This window comes from Rhinoraja longicauda, chromosome 28 (genome assembly GCF_053455715.1).
Source record: "Rhinoraja longicauda isolate Sanriku21f chromosome 28, sRhiLon1.1, whole genome shotgun sequence".
NCBI lineage: Eukaryota > Metazoa > Chordata > Chondrichthyes > Rajiformes > Arhynchobatidae > Rhinoraja > Rhinoraja longicauda.
This window is the reverse complement of record NC_135980.1, coordinates 4886940-4907890: the sequence shown is the minus strand read 5'-3', so window position 1 is coordinate 4907890 and position 20951 is coordinate 4886940. Positions and strand designations below refer to the sequence as shown.

At 46.4% G+C, this 20951-nt stretch overlaps 1 protein-coding gene across 1 annotated transcript; it reads left to right on the top strand.

Annotated features, from left to right (window-relative positions):
* Window positions 1-290: 290 nt before the first annotated feature.
* On the top strand, window positions 291-17557 carry LOC144607066 (receptor expression-enhancing protein 6-like). Its single transcript, XM_078423641.1, has 5 exons — window positions 291-421; window positions 5851-5989; window positions 9009-9165; window positions 13635-13679; window positions 17508-17557. The coding sequence occupies exons 1-5, from the start codon at window positions 291-293 to the stop codon at window positions 17555-17557; spliced, it is 522 nt and encodes a 173-aa protein (XP_078279767.1).
* The last annotated feature ends 3394 nt before the right edge of the window (window positions 17558-20951 follow it).

The following is a 20951-nucleotide window of genomic DNA, read 5'->3' as shown; positions in this document are numbered from 1 at the left end:
CGAGGACTCAGTGTCTCCGCGCTGTACCTCTAAACTAAACAGGTCTTTACATAATGTGAACGGACGCGCAATGTTGCAGTAACTCAGTGGATCAGGCAGCATCGCTGGAGAACGAAGGTGGGTGACGATTTGGGTCGGCCCCTTCTTTACAAAGCACAGAACCAGGCCCTTCTCTGACTACACAAATCCTTTGTGATGTCACTTGATTTGTGGCGCAGCCTAGTAACGCATCCTTTGGCTACTAGTCACGCCGTAACTGTCAGAGCTGAACAGAGGATTCCAAATATACAATGTCAGTGAGTGTGTCCAGATTTGTCTACACTTTGTTGGCTTTGATTGCCTTGTCTACACTGCTTGGATATGGAGCGTCCTTGTTCCCTTTGTTCAATGGAGTTGTTTTCCTTTATCCATCCTACTTTTCGTAAGTGCAGTACTTGATTTATTTTTGGAACGTTTTTAAAGCACCACTCTACATGTTCCCAATGTTGGGGGAGTCCAGAACAAGGGGCCACAGTTTAAGAATAAGGGGTTAGGCCATTTAGAACTGAGATGAGGAAAAACTTTTTCAGTCAGAGAGTTGTGAATCTGTGGAATTCTCTGCCTCAGAGGGCAGTGGAGGCCAATTACCTGAATGCATTCAAGAGAGGGCTAGATAGAGCTCTTAAGGATAGCGGAGTCAGGGGGTATGGGGAGAAGGCAGGAACGGGGTACTGATTGAGAATGATCAGCCATGATCACATTGAATGGCGGTGTTGGCTCGAAGGGCCGAATGGCCTCCTCCTGCACCTATTGTCTATTGTCTACATCAAGATCCTAATGTTCCCCTCCTGCCTCTCCCCCCCCCCCCCCCTCTTCCCTCTACATTGAACTGCACCACCACAAGGTGGGGGAGTAAACTAAAGCAGCCAAAGGTCATTCAGACTCAAGTTTCACTCTTGTGAAAGCGTGCTGTTAATTAATTTACCCATTGTAAACCTTTGCACAGTTTGGGTCGTTTGGTTAAATATTAATGCAATCTAAAGCTTACCGATTAAACTGATCTCTGCAATTTCATTGTTCAATTTGATAGTATTCATCTGTAAATTCATTCATTCATTATCTAAAACAGATGTCCATATAAATAGCAAATAAAATAAAAGACTTGCCAGGCCATCATGCCCCCAGCTCTTTTCCAGCTTCCTTGCCCCTACTACAATTGGCCAATCCATTCCCTCCACAGATGTTGCCTGACCTGAGTTACACCAGCACTTTGCTTTACTCAAGACTCCAGCATCTCTCGTTCCTTGTTTCCATCAATAACAAATCTGATGTCTTAGGGAGAGGGGAGGTGAGGAGAGGGATGGGAGAAGAGGGGAGAGAGACTTCATTGATTCCCAATGGGTTTAGCTTTTCTTCCTGTTGAATGAACGAGTGTGGATTTTATTTGAAGGAAGGAATTGCAGATGCTGGTTTACACTGAAGTTGGACACAAGAAACTGGAGCAACTCAGGGGTCAAACAGCATCTCTGGAGAAAAGGAATAGGTGACGTTTTGGGCCGAGATCCTTCTTATTGGGTGAGATGGGGAAAGAAGGAAGCCACATGCATCAAAATAAATAATTTAAACAAAGTGTTATAGTGAAGTATTAGAAGCAGAACTTGTTTCAATTGAATGTGAATAAATATGAGGCCCATATCCCTCCAAACCACTGTTGGGAGAAACAGTCCAAGATTGTGATTTAAACACAGTCTATCAAAGACTGCTGCTTAATAGAGCTGTTGTGTCTGGAGCATGCAAGGTCAAGTCATTTGGAAGCAAAATTGAATGTTGGCCTTAGCAAGGGAGATGGAACACAAAATAAGGGAAGAATTGCTACAATTGCATTGACTTTAGAGTTTAGAGATAGTGTGGAAACAGGCCATTGGCCCACCGAGTCCACATGACCAGCGATAATCCTGTACACTAACATTATCTTACACACCAGGGGCAATTTACCATTAACAATCCAATTAACCTACAAACATTTACATCGATGGAACGTAGGAAGAAACCGGGGCACCCTGAGAAAACCCACGCGGTCATAGGGAGAACGAACAAACTGTACAGACACCACCCGATGTCAGGATTGAACCTGGGTCTCTGGCGCTGTAAGGCAGCAACTCCACCACTGTGCTGCCACACTGAATTTGAGGGTGAACGTGGAGAACAGCAGGCCTTAGTCATCTTGTCATGTTTGGTCTCCACCTCACGGAGGTTCACTTAAATGTATTCCTAGTTACAAGGAAAGGTTTTGCAAATTTAGTTTGGATGAATGAGAAGTGATCTTATTGAAATGTGCAAAGTTCAAAGGGGCTTAGCAGTGGTAGATGCTTTAAAAAAAACGTTTCCTCTGGGGCAATCTGGAACGAGAGGGCATTCAGTTGCCCATTTCAAAATAAGACGTCATTTTCTTTTTTTCTCATGAAACTTTGTAAGTCTCTCTCTCCCTCAGGAACTGTGGAGGCTGTCTTTAAGTATATTCAGTGCTGAGATTAACTTTTACATTACAGACCGTTAGGGGTTCACAAAATCACAATAACCATAAAGGAGTCATACTTTCAGAAACAGGCCCTTCAGCCCAACTTGCCCCATCTACACTAGTCCCCCCTGCCTGCATTTGGCACATATCCCTCCAAACCAATCCTATCCACATATCTATCAAAATGATTCTTAAATGTTGTGATAGCACTTGCCTCTGCTCCCTCCTCTGGCAGCTCGTTCCATATACCACCCCCTTGTATATTCCATTTTAAAAGGTGCCCCGCGGGTTCCTATTGAATCTTCCAAATCACATATTTAGAAAGATTCATTGAACTAGTTCTCCCACCAAGAAAGCATCTTGCTTCCAACTTGAATGGGTTAATTTCCTTTTCCTGGATATTATCATTGGGTACTGTAAAATACAAATATCCTGATTGTTGATGCATCTCAAAATAAACTCAAAGCAGATGGTATAATGGTTGCTCCTATAATGCTTGTACTGGCTCTGAATAGATAAGAGTCATAGTTATGCAGCATGGAAGCACGCCCTTTGTCCCAGCTTCCCCACTCCGACCAACATGTCCCATCTGCACTAGTCCCACTTGCCTGCATTTGGCTCATATCCCTCTAAACCTGTCCTATCCATGTACCTGTCCAAATGTTTCTTAAATGTTGCGATTCCACCTGCCTCAACTACCTCCTCCAGCAACCTGTTCCATACACTCACTGTGTGAAAAAGGTTACCCGTTGGGTTCCTATTAAATCTTCCCCCCTCCCCCCCCATCCCACCCCCCACCCCCCCCACCCCACCCCCCGTAAACCGATGTCCTCTGGTTCTTGAATCCCCTACTCTGGGCAAGAGACTCTGTGGGTCTACCCGATCTATTCTCATGATGGAAACTGGTAATAAATAAACTGAAAATCAATGGTAAATTTCTGGAAGAGTTTCAAATCTGCTTAACACGGTTGCATAGGCACAAAAGTGCTGGAGTAACACAGTGGGTCAAGCAACATCTCTGGAGAACATAGGGGGAAAAACTGCAGATGCTGGTTTAAATCAGTCTATCTTCGGTGTAAACCAGCATCTGCTGTTCCTTCCCACGTGTTAGTTTCAGTCCCATGCATTAGATAGGTCAGTCTGAAGAAGGATCTCGACCCGAAACATCACCTATTCCTTCTCTCCCGAGATGCTGCCTGACCCGCTGAGTTACTCCAGCATTTTGTGTCTATCTTGTCTGGAGAACATGGTTAGGTGACTTTTGGGTCAGGACCCTTCTTCAGCATGAAGAAAGGAATTGGGGCAGTGGATATCTGTTCCTCCACCCTTCCCCTTGTGTGCCTGTGTGTGGCAGTCTATTGCAGATGGGGGTTATCTAAAAAATCTGAGGAGGGCCACTGTGAAAAATTTGGAAGCTCTTCTTCACACAAAGAAATTGCAATAAGATATTTCCTGCAAATGGACACCAACCAGAGAAGGACATCTAGGCTAGGACAAGAAGTTAAGAGCCTTGATTTCACTGAATGACAAAGCAAGCTGATTTCCTTACTCCAGATGGAAATCAAGTTCCAGATTTGGCCCGATTTCTCACAGAGTATTGAATATACTTAATAATTTAACACCACGGGTCTCTGTTACAGTATTCAAGAGTCCAAAAGATTTTCAAATCTCTCAGCATCAGTTCCACACTCTTCAGCCACGATGGTGGATCTGTATCATCGTGAGTCTATGGTTTTGATTTGCCTTCCAGGAATTTTCTGGAGCATCGTAATGGAAGAGAATAATTCAATATATTCTCAGAGTACCAGTGCCCTACTTGGTGCCGACCAGTAGATTGCTACTTAGAGATACAGTGAAGAAATGGGCCCTTCGGTCTACTGAGCCCACGCCGACCATCGATCGCCCGTTCACATTAGTTTGACGTTATTCCACTTTTGCAACCACTCCCTGCACACTAGGGACAAATTACAGAAGCCAAGTAACCTACAAACCCGCATGTCTTTGTGATGTCTTTGGGAGAACATGCAAACTCCACACAGGCAGCACCCGACGTCAGGATAAAACCTGGGTCTCTGGTGCGGTGAGGCAGTAGTTCTACCACCTGCGCCACTGTCTGGTCCCTTATTGCTGATTCATTGGTCTTGGTCCTCTGTTCTAAGTGTTCCCACACTTGTAACTCAACTTTATGAAAGACCTCTGTTCTGGGAACCTTGTGCAAACTCCTGCTCTCTGCTGGCACTCGAGCTGAAATGGATCTGCCTATTTCTCCGTGCAGAGAATCTGCACATGAGACGTTGTGCTGGTGAGGCGGGACGAGTAGGATGTCTGCAGAGTGGGGTATAGGAGTGCACCTCCTGCAGCAGAGCGACTGGCAGCAGCTGTTCCAAGTGGTTTCCTGACTCTTATACCCGATAAGCTATGCATCCAAACAAAAAGAGAGGACACAGTGGGGCAGCTGGTAGAGCTGCTGCCTCACAGCGCCAGAGACCCGGATTCCATCCTGACCTCAGGTGCTGTCTGTGTGGAGTTTGCATATTCTCCCTGTGGTGGCGTGGGTTTCCTCCGGGTGTTCTGTTTTCCTCCCACAACTCAAAGACATGTGGGTTTGTAGGTTAATTGGCCTTAAGTTCATGTTATAGTAGAATTAGGCCATTCGGCCTATCAAGTCTACGCCGCCATTCAATCATGGCTGACCTATCTTTCCCTCTCAACCCCATTCTCCTGCTACACCCGTACTAATCAAGAATCTATCAATCTCTGCCTTAAAAATATCCATTGACTTGGCCTCCTTAGACTTCTGTGGCAATGAATTCCACAGATTCACCACCCTCTGACTAAACAAATGTAGTAATTTAGAAATTTGGCCTCTGTAATATGCCTCTAATGTGTAGGGAGTGGATGCAAAAGTGGGATAACATAGAACCAGTGTGAACGGGTGATCGATGGTCAGTGTGGGCCTAAGATGGTGGGCCGAAAGGCCAGTTTCCATGCTGTATCTCTAAACAAAATCATTGAGGGCAAATAGGGATGGATAATGCTGGCATTGTTCCTGGTCCATTAATGACACATATAAAAGATTAAATAATTTTAGTACTTGGAGATTTAAAGTGCTGTGGGAAAATGAAAAGCCTATGGTGTCGGCCCAGTTCCTGGTCTCATTCAATGCTGCACGGTACTAACTCTTGTTCATGCGCTTCTAAGTTAGCACACTCGGGAGAAGGCCAAGGATGAAGAAACATTGCAAAACCTTTTTTAAATCATGAGCAGCTATGCGTTTATATATTAATAACAACGTATTGTAACCCTGTAAAATTGATGTAAGTGCTTCTAATTTTTTTTGTTGCTTTTTCAAGAGTTCTTGCTATTGAAAGTGCCAATAAACAGGAGAAGTTGAAGTGGCTTATGTATTGGGTGATCTATGGTGCATTTGCAATCGCTGAATGTACGGCAGGCATCCTCCTCTATATAATTCCATCCTTTCATAAGTTAAAGGTAAGTAAGAGATTTAAACTTCTGCCGCATTTAACTGCAGCCTGTCCTGCGTATGAAATAGCACACACGAAAGTGCGGTAGAGCTGCTGCCACACGGCGCCAGAGACCCCGGTTTGATCCTGACCTCGGCTGCTGTCTGTGTGGAGTCGGCACGTTCTCCCTGTGACCCGCATGGGTTTCCCCCGAGTGCTCGTGTTTCTGCCCACATCCCAGAGACGTGCAGGTTTGTAGGTTAATTGGACTCTGTAAATTGCCTCCTGGAGTGCAGGGAGTGGATGTGAAAGTGGGATAACATGGAACTAGTTAGAACGGGAGATCGATGGTCAGTGTGTGCCAAAAGGCCTGTTTCCATGCTGTATGAATCTATGTTACTGCACATGATCTTGTATGTGGCTGCACAGTGGTGCAGCGGTAGATTTGCTGCCTTACAGCGCCAGAGACGCGGGTTCGTTACTCCAGTCCGTGTGGAGTGTGCACGTTCTCCCTGTGACCGCGTGGTTTGCTCCGGGTGCTCCGGTTTCCTCCAACATCCCGATGGCATCCACGCTTGTAAGTTAATTGAACTCTGTGAAATAGCCCTCGGTGCGCAGGGTGTGGATGTGAAAGTGGAACTGTTGTGAACAGGCGATCGATGGTTGGCATTGGACTCGGTGGACCAGTTTCTCTGGTGTTGTGGTGCTGTGAAGCAGCGGCTCTACCAACTGAACCACCGTGATGCCCAAAGTGTAATCCATTTGAATTTCCAAGAAGCAGAGGATATTGTGCAAGTTACTAGCTCAGGTAATTAGGGATAATATAGCCTTCAGAAACGTGAGTCATTCTTATGTGAGGAAATGAGATGCAAGTGCCTTAGCCTTTTATTTACAAAATGCTGGAGTAACTCAGCAGGTCAGGCAGCATCTCAGGAGAGAAGGAATGGGTGACGTTTCGGGACCCGAAACGTCACCCATTCCTTCTCTCCTGAGATGCTGCCTGACCTGCTGAGTTACTCCAGCATTTTGTGAATAAATACCTTCGATTTGTACCAGCATCTGCAGTTATTTTCTTACAGTGCCTTAGCCTTAGCTACTTGCAATCTAAGTCAATGTATGCTCAAAGCTGAGGCAGGCAATGCTTGGACTATAATGGACTGAAGGTCATAAAGAACAAGCAGGAAGACGTTGTGGCCGAGCTCTCGTTTTAAGGTGGCACGGAGGCGCAGTGGTAGAGTTGCCGCCTTACAGCGCCAGAGACCAACATTCAATCCAGGCTACGGGCGCTATCCGTACAGAGTTTGTACGTTCTCCCTGTGACCGCGTAGGTTTTATCCGGGTGCCCCGGTTTCCGCCCACACTCCAAAGAAATGCAGGTTTGTAGGTTGATTGGCTGTGGAAAAGTTGTAAATAGTCCCGAGCATGTTGGACAGTGCTAGTGTATGGGATGATCGGTGTTCAGCACGGACTTGGTGGGCCGAAGGGCCTGCACCCACGCTGCATCTCTGAAATCTCAAATGTCTCTTTAAGGACTGGCGGAGCAGGCCAAGGCCCGTGTTGGATTATTCTGCACGTACACATGTTCTCTGAACACAAATTATGGTAATTTATGTAATTTCCCTTGAAGCAATGCAGAAGGTTGCAAACAGTGAAGCCTGCAAAAGGATACTGAACCACAAGACAGACAGACAAGTGCCGCGACCTGACCCGTCGAGTTACTCCAGCACTGTGTGTCCTTTCTAGTACTGAACCACTCATTAACATTGAACTCCAGACATATGGACTTCCCAGTTGCTGTCAATTATCACAAAATAACAATGTTGAAATCCATTTGTTTAACATCGCCGCTTCACTAAATCCAGGCCACAGTACACAATTTAGTTTAGTTTAGAGATACAGTATGGAAACCGGCCCTTCGACCCACCGAGTCAGCGCCGACCAGCGATCATAGAAACATAGAAAACAGGTGCAGGAGGAGGCCATTTAGCTCTTCGAGCCAGCACCGCCATTCATTGTGATCATGGCTGATCATCTACAATCAGTAACTCGTGCCTGCCTCCTTCCCATATCCCTTGATTCCACTAGCCCCTAGAGCTCCATCACCCGTTACGCTAGTTCTATCCTATACACTAGGAACAATTTACAGAAGTCAATTAACCTACACACCACGTCTTTGGAGTGTGGGAAGAAACAGAATCATCTGGCGAAAACCCACGCCATCGCAGGGAGACCCGTAGTCAGGACCGAACTTGGACCTCGGCCACCGCAACTCTGCCGCTGCACCACAGTGCCGCCATACATTGTTAACGTTCTCCTTAATACTCATTCCCTGGTGATGGGGGCAGATATGAATGGCATTTAAGAGGCTTTATAGGTAGGCATATGGAAATGCAGAGACTGGATGCATATGGATCATGTGCAGGCAGATGAGATTAGTTTAGCTTGGCTTCATGTACATTATGGACATTGTGGGTGGAAGGGCCTGTTCCTGTGCTGTACTGTTCGATGTCAAATGTTCTTTTACATTTCTATGAGAAAATAAGAGCTGAATAAGAGACCTTTTTTTTCAACCTTTTGCCATATTAAATTGGATCAAAGCCACCAAGATGCCTCCTTGTTGAAGGGTCTGAGAAGGGACTCGACCCGAAACAGTACCTATTCCTTCTCTCCAGAGACACTGCCTGTCCCGCTGAGTTACTCCAGCATTTTGTGTCTATCTTTGGTAAACTAGCATCTGCAGTTCCTTCCTGCACAAGACACCTTCTTGAAGGGTATTAGATATTGATAAAACTGAATCAATGGAAAGTCCATCCACTATTCCTCATGTAGGTGGACCCGTAATATCATCCCATCATATGGTCTCCCTATCAGTGCAGAAGGGGCAACCATCCTCTGTTAATTTATCTAATGATTAATAGACATGACAGCATTTTGCATCGTGCTAGTTAGACAGGAACTCGTCCAAAAGGAATGCTGTTAATCCAATTATTCCGCTGGTGCCTGAAGGCTTGTTGCATACATAATGGTCTTGTTATTTTGTTCTGCAGACCATCTTTCTGCTGTGGTGCATGGCACCCGTGGACTGGAATGGTTCCTATGTCATTTACATGAACATCATCCGCCCTTTCTTCTACAAGGCCAAGCCCACGGTGGAGGAGATCAGCACAAAGGTTTCAGAAGCTGCGGATATTATCAAACCCGAGGGTAAAGTCAGTACTCATAAGGTCATAAGTGATAGGAGCAGAATTAGGCCATTCGGTCCATCAGGTCTACTCTGCCATTCAATCATCGCTGATCGATCTCTCCCCCCCTAACCCCGTTCTCCTGCTTTCTATAGGGCCCTAGTGAGACCGCACCTGGAGTACTGTGTGCAGTTTTGGTCTCCAAATTTGAGGAAGGATATTCTTGCTATTGAGGGCGTGCAGCGTAGGTTTACTAGGTTAATTCCCGGAATGGCGGGACTGTCATATGTTGAAAGACTGGGGCGGCTAGGCTTGTATACGCTGGAATGTAGAAGGATGAGAGGGGATCTTATTGAAACATATAAGATTATTAAGGGGTCGGACACGTTAGAGGCAGGAAACATATTCCCAATGTTGGGGGAGTCCAGAACTAGGGGCCACAGTTTAAGAATAAGGGGTAGGCCATTTAGAACGGAAATGAGAAAAACGTTTTCAGAGAGTTGTAAATCTGTGGAATTCACTGCCTCAGAAGACAGTGGAGGCCAATTCTCTGAATGCATTCAAGAGAGAGCTAGATAGAGCTCTTAAGGATAGCGGAATCAGGGGGTATGGGGAGAAGGCAGGAACGGGGTACTGATTGAGAATGATCAGCCATAATCACATTGAATTGTGGTGCTGGCTTGAAGGGCCGAATGGCCTCCTCCTGCACCTATTGTCTATTGTCTATTGTTCCCATAACCCACCCCTGACACCCGTGCAAATCAAGGATCTATCCATCTCTGCCTTAAATATTTCCAATGCCTTGGCCTCCACAGTTCCTGTGGCAAAGAATTCCACGAATTCACCATCCTGGTACTGAGCTAAGTAGCAGAGAATGTAAAGTTAAGGAGCACCTCAACAAGCACTTGAAGCACCCAGTCAGTAAAGGCTGGAAAACAGGATGAATGTGGATTAGTATTTCAAAGGTTTCAAAGGTCTTTTATTGTCACGTGTACCAATTAAGGTACAGTGATATGCGAATTACCATACAGCAATACGAAAAAAAAAGCAACAAGACACACAACTGCTTATAATAGTTAACATAAACATCCACCACAGCAGATTTGGGGCGATCGAAGCTCCCACAGCCGACAGTTGAAGCTCCCATGTCTGGATGGTCGAAGCTCCTGCGTTTAGGCGATTGAAACTCCTGTGGCTTGGAGTTGCTGAAGTCGGTCTCTGACCAGAGACCACGGGCTCCGTGATGTTAAGTCTGCAAGCACCCATGGTTGGAGCTCAGAGGTCGACCCCTGGCAAAGGGATCGCAAGCTCCACAATGGTACGTCCGTTGGCACCCGCGGTGGAGCTCTCAAAGGTCGGTCTCCAGCAAAGGCCGCCAACTCCTTGGTGTTAGGCTGCTGTGCGGACGCAGATACGATACGGAAAAAAAATCGCATCTCCGTCGAGGTAGGAGATTAGAAAAAGTTTCCCCAACCCGCCCCCCCCCCCCCCCCTCCACCCTCCACATAAAACAAGCTAAAGAACACTAAAAACTTACATTTAACACATACTATTAAAACACAAAGAAGGAAGGGACAGACAGACTGCTGGCAAGGCAGCCATTGCTGGCGCCACCCAGTGGCTTGTAATTTATAGATCAGCATGGACATGGTGGGCCAAGGGACCTGTTTTGCCATTCAGTGACCGTTTCATTGAGCATGCGTTTGGTCCACCACGGCTTACTGAATCTTCCGGTTGCTTTCCATTTCAACTACCCTTCTAATTCCCATACTGACCTGGGCCTCCTCCATTGCCAGAGTGAACCCACATGCAATTTGGAGGGACAGTACCTCATATTCCGCTTGTGTAGCCTACAACTAAATGGTATGGACACTGAATTCTCCAAATTTAGATTCTCTAACAAAGCCCTCTCCATCCTCCTCCTCCCCCTACATTCCTTCCTCTGGCTTCACAATTCGCAACTCTTCGATGTTGGCTCACACCTTCTTTTTTCACCTCTGCTCTTTGTCCAACCATCTGCTGATCAACCCCCCCACCCCCTTCTTCTACCTTTGTTCACCTCTCACACTCTGTCCTCCAGGTCCCCCCCACCCCTGCACAATCAGTCTGAAGAAGGGTCCCGACCTGAAATGTCACCTATTCACATTCTCCAGTAATGCTGTCTGACCCGCTGACTTACTCCAGCACTTTGTGTCTTTTTTGCAAGGCACCACCTGCAGCTCCTTGTTTCTACATTTCAGGCCTGTTTCTATGTCGCGTGACTGGGTCCATGCAAGCCTCTTGGTTTGGTTAAAGTTTGGTTGGACGGTTTAGGTTAAAGTTAACCTCTGACCTTTAAGGCAGCACACTGGGAGTTTTGGTAATGCCGAGGACAATGCGATGGCGCAGCGGCAGAGTTGCTGCTTTTCAGCACCAGGAACCCGGGTTCGTTCCTGACTACGGATGCTGTCTGTACAGATTTTGTACATTCCCCCTGTGACCACATGGGTTATCTCCAGGTGCTCTAGTTTCCTCCCACACTCCAAAGACGTACAGGTTTGTAAGTTAATTAACTTCGGTAAAATTGCAAATTGTCCCTAGCGTGTAGGATAGTGCTGGTGTACGCGGTGATCGCTGGTCGGCGTGGATTCAGTGGGCCGAAGGGACCGTTTCCGCGCTGTATCTCTAAAGTCTAAAACTTGAGCAGATTATAAGCAGAGAGCAGAACTGAAGCACTAGGACACCCAGATCTCTGTACTTCCCCATTTCCTAACTTGACACCATTCAGATAATAATCTGCCTTCCTGTTCTTATCTGTGTGAGGTTGTGTGAGTGGGCAGATTCATGGCAGATGCAGTTTAATGTGGATAAATGTGAGGTTATCCACGTTGGTGGTAAGAACAGGAAGGCAGATTATTATCTGAATGGTGTTAAGTTAAGAAATGGGGAAGTACAAAGAGATCTGGGTGTCCTAGTGCATCAGTCACTGAAAGGAAACATGCACGTACAGCAGGCAGTGAAGAAAGCTAATGGCATGTTGGCCTTCATAACAAGAGGAGCAAAGAGGTCGTTCTGCAGTTGTACAGGGCCCTAGTGAGACCGCACCTGGAGTACTGTGTGCAGTTTTGGTCTCCAAATTTGAGGACGGACATTCTTGCTATTGAGGGAGTGCAGTGTAGGTTCACTAGATTAATTCCGAAATGGCGGGACTGTCATATGTTGAAAGACTGAATCGACTAGGCTTGTATACACTGGAATTTAGAAGGATGAGAGGGGATCTTATTGAAACATATAAGATTATTAAGGGATTGGACACACTAGAGGCAGGAAACATGTTCCCAATGTTGGGGGAGTCCAGAACCAGGGGCCACAGTTTAAGAATAAGGGGTAGGCTATTTAGAACGGAGATGAGGAAAAACTTTTTCAGTGAGAGTTGTAAATCTGTGGAATTCATGCATCAGAAGGCAGTGGAGGCCAATTCTCTGGATGCTTTCAAGAGAGTTAGATACTCTTAATGATAGCGGAGTCAGGGGGAATGGGGAGAGAGCAGGAACGGGGTACTGATTGAGAAAGATCAGCCATGATCACATTGAATGGTGGTGCTGGCTCGAAGGGCCGAATGGCCTACTCCTGCACCTATTGTCTATTGTCTATCTCTGAAGTAAAACTAAAGTAAAGTAAATTAAGTTAAATTACATGATACTATACAAGAGTACAAGCTATTCATAAGCAACAGGGTGCAAAGAGAAACGTACCTGAATCAGGTTGTACAGCTTTGTACTGTAACGGTTACAGAATCCAGCATCCAAGTAGGTAGGTTGGAAGATCAGGACCAGTCCCTAATTTATGAGAGGACCATTCAATAGCCTGATACAAAGAAGGGAAGAGATTGAATTTTTTTTGCGCCTTCCATCACAGTGAGGAATGTGGAGGAGTCACTGTGGTGGATGTTCATGTTAAAATGTATTTTGTGTGTCTTGTGCTTTTTATTGGTATGACTGTATGGCAAATCAAATTCCTCATATGTTGCAAAACATACTTGGCTAATAAAGTCTGATTATGATTATGATTAGAAGGGAAGAAGCTGTTCCTGAGTTTGGTGGTACGTCCTTTCAAGCCTCTTGTGTCTTCTTCCCAACGGGAGACGGGTGAAGAGGGAATAAGTGGGGTGAAAAAACGTCCTTGATTACTTCAGCAACTTTCCCGAGGGAGTGTGAAGTGAAGATGGAGTCAATGGTAGGGGATCTGGTGTCCGTGATGGACTGGGCTTCATCCACAACTCTGCAATTTCTTGCCGTCTTGCGCACAGCGGTTCCCAAACCTGATAGAATGTTTTCTACGGTGGAAGTTGGTAAGAATTGTTGGAGTCGTGCCAAATTTCCTCAGTCTCCAAAGGAAGAAATGTAAGGGAGAAGATTGTAGCATAAAAGATCAGTAGAACGAACTCTGGTTTGTATTGAGAAAGATAACAATGTTACTGTGAATATATACTAACTCGCTTCTTTCTTACAGATTTATTAACAGTGGATAAGAAAGTCACCACCTCAACCTCAAAAGGTAATGTTGAATCTAGCTCATCACCAATGGCTAACAACGAAGCGGGATCAGTATGTGGAGGTTGGCTTTCATAGTAAAGGGAATGCAATCCAAACTAGTGAGGTCTGGCAGTGGAACCAGAAGAACTACAGAGGCTGGATTACCAAGGAAAGGCACACAGTGCTGGAGAAACTCAGCGGGTCAGGTAACATCCTTGGAGAACAAGGATAGGCGACGTTTTGGGTCGGGACTCATCTTCAGACTGATTGCAGGGGTCGGGGGAAAGAAAGCTAGAAGAGTGGAGGGGCAGAATGAAGCCTGGCAGATCACGGTGCAGGTGAATGCTAGGCAGCTGGTTGAACAAAGGCCAGAGATGAACACACACAAGGTGTGAAAAAAGGATGTGAAGCTAATGGATTACGAAGTGCTAATTGTTTAGGAATGTTGGTGGAGGAGATGGGGAGAGGAGTTAGGTGCAAGGTCACCCCGGGCTCAGGGGAGTAGGGAGTAGGGAGGGATGAAATGTGTCGAGTTTATAAGGAAGTAAAGGGAGGGGGAAGGTTGTTTGTAGACATTAACTAAAGGTGGAGAATTCAATGTTCACACCGTTGGGCTGTAATCGTATTCCGCACAAGCGGAATATGAGGTGCTGGTCCTCCAGTTTGCATTTGGCCTCGCTCTGACAGTGGAGGAGACCCAGGAGAGAAAGGTCACTATGGGAATGGGAAGGGGAGTTAAAATGGTTAGCAACTGGGAGTTCTTGCAGACAGAGTGCAAGTGTTGGAGGGGCTTGGTTTTGCTTCTTTTCTGCAAATTTTGGAGTTTTAACCATGGCGCCATTGTCGTATTTTAGTCTCGGGATACAGCGCGGAAACGGGTCCTTCGGCCCACCGAGTCCACGCCGACCAGCGATCCCCGCACATTAGTACTGTCCTACATGCAAGGGCAATTTACAGTCTTTACTGATGACGATGAACCTATTAACCTGTAAGTCTTTGGAGTGTTGGAGGAAACTGGGATCTGTATCTGTACATGCGTACAAACATACAGAATGGATGAACGCCTTGTGTGGAATTGTTTGGAGAAGGAGGAACAGAATTTTTTAATCTCTTCCTCTCACTGCATGACTCTGAGGACTCCAGCAGGAGTCAGTAAAGAGGGAGAAAAAAAGCCAAGCTGCGTTTCTTGTCATATGCACAAGTACAGTTAGGTGAGGTACAATGAACATCTTACTTGCAGCAGCACCATAGGCACATATATATACACAGACAACACACAAAGACATATACATTCTGCAAGGCATTAAAAATAAAGGCTGTGCAAAAAAATAAGACATTAGTGTGAAATATAATTAGAAAACCAACTCCATGGCAGTGCAAGAGGTGTTCTGTAATGTGTTTCATTGCCAAGGTAGGATTAGAGATGTACAGGTTCAAGAGCTTGAGATAGAATCATAGAGTGATACAGTGTGGAAACAGGTCCTTCGGCCCAACTTGCCCACACCGGCCAACATGTCCCAGCTACACTAGTCCCAACTGCCTGTGCTTAGTCCACATCCCTCCAAACCTGTCCTATCCATGTACCTGTCTAACTGTTTCTTAAACAATGGGATAGTCCCAGCCTCAACTACCTCCTCTGGCAGCATGTTCCGTACACCCACCACCCTTTGTGTGAAAACGTTACCCCTCAGAGTCCTATCAAATCTTTTCCCCTTCACCTTGAACCTATGTCCTCTGGTTCTCGATTCTCCTACTCTGGGCAAGAGACTCTTTGCATCTACCCAATCTATTCCTCTCGTGATTTTGTTCACCTCTATCAGATCACCCCTCATCCTCCTGCGCTCCAGGGAATAGAGACCCAACCAACTAACCCTCTCCCTGTAGCTCACACCCTGTAGTCCTGGCAACATCCCCATAAATCTTTTCTGAACCCTTTCAAGCTCGACAATATCTTTTGTATAACATGGTGCCCAGAAATGAACACAATATTCTAAATGCGGTCTCACCAACGTCTTATACAACTGCAACATGACCTCCCAACTTCTATACTCAATGCTCTGACTAATAAAGGCCAATTAAAGCCTTTTTGACCACCTTATCTACCTGCGACTCGACCTTCAAGGAACCATGCACCTGCACTCCTAGATCCCTCTGCTCTACAACACTCCTCAGAGGCCTACCATTCACTGTGTAGGTCCTGCCCTTGTTAGACGTCCCAAATGTCCCATATGTGTAGGAAGGAACTGCAGATGGGGTTTAAACCGAAGATGGACACAAAAAGCCGGAGTAACTCAGCGGGACAGACATCTCTGGAGAAAAGGAATAGGTGACAATTCGAGTCTGTGTCTGAAGAAGAATCTCGACCCGAAACGTCACCTATTCTTTTTCTCCAGAGATGCGGTCTGACCCGTTGAGTTAGTCCAGTTTTTTATGTCTATCTTCAAGAACTTGATGGTTGTAAGAAAGTAGAACCAAGGAAATGCAGATACTAGTTTACGGCAGAAATGTGCTGGGGTAACTCAGCGGGTCAGGTAGCATCCCTGGAGAACATGGATAGGTGAGGTTTCGGATCGGGACTCTTTAGTTTAGTTTAGTTTATTTTCACGTGTACTGAGGTACAGCAAAAAGCTTTATTGTTGCCTGCTATTAAGTCAGCGGAAAGTCTGTACATGATTACAATCAAGCCGTCCACAGTGTACAGATACAGGAGAAAGGGAATAACGTTTAGTCCAAGATAAAGTCCAGCAAAGTCTGATTAAAGATAGTCCAAGGGTCTCCAATGAGGTAGATGGTAGGTCAAGACTGCTCTCTAGTTAGTGATAGGATGGTTCAGTTGCCTGATAACTGCTGGGAAGAAACTGTCTCTACATCTGGAGGTGTGCGATTTCACACTTCTGTACTTCTTGCCTGATGGGAGAGGGGAGAAGTGGGATGCCCGGGGTGAGATTACACAGACTTTGTAGGAAAGTAGCTGTTTCTGAACCTATTGATTTAGGACTTTAGGATTCGGTACCTTCTGCCCGATGGTAGCAGTAAGATGGCATGGCCCAGATGGTTGCGATTCTACATACTGCCTTCTTAAGGTATCACCTCTTTAGACTTTAGAGATACAGCGCGGAAACAGGCCCTTTGGCCCACTTAGTCTGTGCCGATTAGCGATCACCCCTTACTCTAGTATTATCCTACACACTAGGGACTATTTACAATTTACAGAAGCCAATTAACCTACAAATCTGCGCATCTTTGGAGCGTGGGAGGAACTGAAGCACCCGGAGAAGACCCACGCAGTCACAGGGAGAATGTACCAATGTACAGACAGCACCCGGAGTCAGGATCAAACCCAGGTCTCTGGCGCCATAAGGCTGTGGAGGCCAAGTCAATTGAGAGTTTTAAGGCAGAGATAGATAGTCTTGATTAATGCAGGTGTCAGGGGTTATGGGGAGAAGGCAGGAGAATGGGGTTAAGAGGGAGAGATAGATCAGCCATGATTGAATGATGTGCCGAATGGCCAAATTCTGCTCCTATCACTTATGAACTTATAAGGCAGCAACTCTACTGCTGCGCCTCATGTAAATACTTTTGATGGTGGGGAGGGCTGTAGCTGTGATGTACCTGGCAGAGTCCACTACCATCTCTCAGGCTGCATCAGAGTGTCAAGCCACCATCAGAGTGTTTTTTAAGAAATAAAGGCTATCTCCAATTTTGAACTCGGCACCAAAGGGATGATGGTGCAGGGGTTAGTAATAGGACAAGTGGGGGGAAAAAGACTGGTTTAACAGATGGAAATAGTCAGAAGTTGTTGATGTCCGTGAAGTCGATGACCTTTATGATTACCTACTTTGTATTTCAGTGAACAAAAAGAAAAGAAGTTTAATTTTTCGGAAAGCGTTGAACTTCTGAGAAGCCCAGCATGAATGGGACGAAGGTGAGACCACGTGTGTCCCCAATGTCCCATGGGTCGGGCACAAGGCTGAGATTCATCGGTGAAACTCCTGACCAGCCCCAAACGCACCCTCTCCGGAGCAATGCTCTTTGAACAAGTTGCACACTGCTGGAAATTTTATGGACAATCTGAAATAAAAGATTATGTACTTGGATTCTGATCATTGCTGCTGCAAATAGTCATGAACTTATATCTTTTGTTATTATGTTGTTGTTGTTTCTATGATTAATGGGGCAGAATTTTTAATAATAAACCTGGACCTAGCGCTTAACTTTAATATCACATTAAAGAACAGTAAAGAATTGCAGTGATGTTAAGTATCAGGAGGTATCCAGTTCGAACGACCTCCTCCTGTCCTGTATCATTCTATTCAGTTTTTGCTTTAGCTTTAGCTTTAGTTTTAGAGATACAGCATTGTATCACATCCTTTGGCCCACCTAGTCCACTCTGACCATCAATTACCTGTTCATACTAGTTTTATGTTATCCCACTTTCGCATCCACTCCCTACACACTCGGGCCAATTTATAGAGGCCAATCGTGTTTATCGAGGTGCAGTGAAAAGCTCTGTTTTGCATGCTATCCAAACAGATCAGATAATACTACACATAAAAACAATCAGGTCAAACTCAAGTACGAAGGGGAAGATACAGAGCGAAGGGGAAGATACAGAGAGCAGAATATAGTTCTCAGCATTGTAGCACATCAGTACCATAGATAAAGTCCAATGTCCGCAATGGGGTAGAGGTGAATCGGACAGTGCCCCCTAGCTCACGGAAGGACCATACGGAAGCCTGATAACAAAGGGGAAGAAGCTCTTCCTGATTCTGATGATACGCGCTTTCAAACCTCTGTATCTGCTGCCCAACAGGAGCAGGGAGAAGAAGGAATGATCGGGGTGGGACAAGTCTGAGTCTGTTGGCTGCTTTTTCGAGGCATTGTGGAATCAATGGTGGGTTGTCTGGTCTGTTTGATGGATTGAGCCACATCAATAATACTCTGCAATTTCATGCAGTCATGGGCAGAGCTGTTTGCAAACCAAGTTGTGATGCAACCCGAAATAATGCTTTTTGTGGCGCATGTGTAGAATCTTACATCTGTGCTGTACAATCCTAATTATTCACAAAATGCTGGAGTAACTCAGCAGGTCAGGCAGCTTCTCAGGAGAGAAGGAATGGGTGACGTTTCGGGTCGAGACCCTTCTTCAGACTGATACTAATAATGAGTATAATCCTAATACTCGCTAAAATGTAGTCACTGGTTGTAATGTAGGTTCCATAGCATTCAATTTTGCACTGCGAGATCTCATAAAAATAACAATATTGTAGGTAGCCAAAAAATCTATTTCTTTTGAGAAATGTTAATTGAAAGATAATATTGGTTTCAGCACCAGTGACACCTCCTCTCATCTTCAGGAAATCTTCATTGAAACACCAGTTAACTGAATGGCAGTGCAAATAATTGCCCATGGTTGGTTAAGTTGAATCAAAATTTAACAGAGTACAGATAGATTAAAATGCAGTCAAAGAGAGTGAGTAAATAATGAAAGGATTTGCAAAAGGGTTCTTAGTTTAGTTTAAGTTTAGTTTAGAGATACAGCATGGAAACAGGCCCTTTGATCCACCGAATCCATGCTGGCCATCAATAACGTGTTCACACTAGTTCTACGTTATCCTGATTTCCCATCCACTCCCCACAAACTGAATCCAGCACTCAAGCACAGTAAATCCACCGACTAGCTAATCCCCACACTACCCGACACACACTAGGGACAATTCTACACTAATAACCAAGCCAATTAACCTACAAACCTGCACGTCTTTGGAGTGTGGGAGGAAACCGGAGCACCCGGAGAAAACCCACGCTGTCACGGAGCGAGCATACAAACTCCGTACAGACAGAACCCGTAGTGGAGATTGAACCAGGGTCTCTAATGCTGTGAGGCAGCAACTCTACCCGCTGCACCACCATGCCGTCCATTGTTGGTTGATTGGGGATGTGAGAATGGGGCGGGCTCTGGGTTGTCAGGGAGATCAGAAAGGATCGTGGACACAAAATGCTGGAGTAACTCAGCGGGCCAGGCAGCATCTCTGGAGAGACCCCTCTTCAGACTGATGTCAAAGAAGTGAGCGGGACAGAGATAGAATGTAGTCGGAGACAGTAAGACTGGTGGGAGAACTGGGAAGGGGAGGGGATGGAGACAGGGAAAGCAAGGGCTATCTGAAGTTAGAGAAGTCAATGTTAATGTGAAGTCAATATTTAAAACCAACATCTGCAGTTCTCTCCTACTCAGAAAGGGGCGCATCATTCTCTGGGTCACTTGACTGATCTTCTTGCGTTTGAGGCAGCAGAAATTATGTGACGCCCTCCAGGCGCTGTAGCCAGTGCAATGTGCTGTTGTCAAGGGCCGTGAGGTCTACCCCTCTACCAGGGGGACGGAGGACAGTGCAGTCGAAAATGATGTGCTGCGCTGTTTGCTGGTCTGCTCCACACACGCAGGCTGCTGATGGACGCAACCCCCAACGATGCATGTTGGCGTTGAACCGGCTGACCCCTGTGCAGAGCCGGTTCAGAGCGACCCACTCTTTGCGGGGCATGTCCGAGCCGGGTGGGGCTGTGGTGTTCGGTGTGACAGTGAATTGAGGAGGTCGCGATGTCTGTTCCCAGCTGGTTCTCCATGCTCCTAGTATGTTGAAACCGGAGCCACAGACGGTCGCTGCATGACGGGAGAAAGGGTGACAAGATGACAGGTGTTGAGGTCCCAGTTGCTGTGAATCCTGGGCGAGGTGGTGCAAAGGACCTTGGTGCGAGGTGGGGCCTTGCATACCAGCCTGAGTGAAGAACTCTCTGCGCAGCTTGGCGGGTGCGATACCTGCGGATACCTGGCAGGAGCTGATAGCTGATATCTAATGGTATCTAATGCCACGTGGCGTAAGTGGCGGCGCCTAACGGCTGCGGCTCGCTAGCTGTCTGTTCGTCTTTTTTCCTTTTTTTATGTTGTGTGTCGGTGTTGGGATGGTTTTTTGTTTTTTTTGGTTGTGTATGTGTGGGGGGTGGTGGTGTGGGTGGTGTGGGTGGGGGGGGTGGTGGGGGGGTGGCGGGGGGGGTGGGGGAAACCTTTCTCTTTTAGGTCTCTTCCTCACGGCGCGGGGTGCGGCTCGGCCGCGGGGCCTAACATCGCCCGGTGCGGCTCGGCCGCGGGGCTTTACATCACCCGGTGCGGCTCGGCCGCAGGACTTTGCATCGCCCGGTGCGGCTCGGCCGCGGGACTTTACATCGCTGGTGTGGCTCGGCCGCTGGACTTTACATCGCTGGTGCGGCTCGGCCGCGGGACCTAACATCGCCCGGTGCG